This window comes from Carlito syrichta, unplaced genomic scaffold, assembly GCF_000164805.1.
Source record: "Carlito syrichta isolate Samal-C Ts95f unplaced genomic scaffold, Tarsius_syrichta-2.0.1 Scaffold143959, whole genome shotgun sequence".
NCBI classification, from domain to species: domain Eukaryota; kingdom Metazoa; phylum Chordata; class Mammalia; order Primates; family Tarsiidae; genus Carlito; species Carlito syrichta.
In genome coordinates, this window is record NW_007088055.1 from 23,164 (window position 1) to 23,376 (window position 213).

Below are 213 nucleotides of genomic sequence, written 5' to 3' on the forward strand. Positions count from 1 at the left end.
CGAGCGACCCTACCACTGCGGCGTCTGCGGCAAGGGCTTCACGCAGTCGTCCGTGCTGAGCGGCCACGCGCGCATCCACACGGGAGAGCGCCCCTTCCGCTGCGCCCTGTGCGACCGCACCTTCAACAACTCCTCCAACTTCCGCAAGCACCAGCGCACCCACTTCCACGGGCCGGGCCCGGGCCTGGGGGACTCGGGGGGCCAGCCGGCAGC

General features: G+C 72.3%; 1 protein-coding gene across 1 annotated transcript in view; it reads left to right on the forward strand.

Annotated features, from left to right (window-relative positions):
• Nucleotides 1-213, forward strand: part of ZNF784 (zinc finger protein 784) — a 3,886-nt gene that overhangs the window by 1,629 nt on the left and 2,044 nt on the right. Inside the window, exon 3 of the mRNA XM_021708709.1 lies at nucleotides 5-208. Coding sequence (XP_021564384.1) covers nucleotides 5-208 — 204 coding nt within the window. The remainder of the gene's footprint in view (nucleotides 1-4; nucleotides 209-213) is intronic.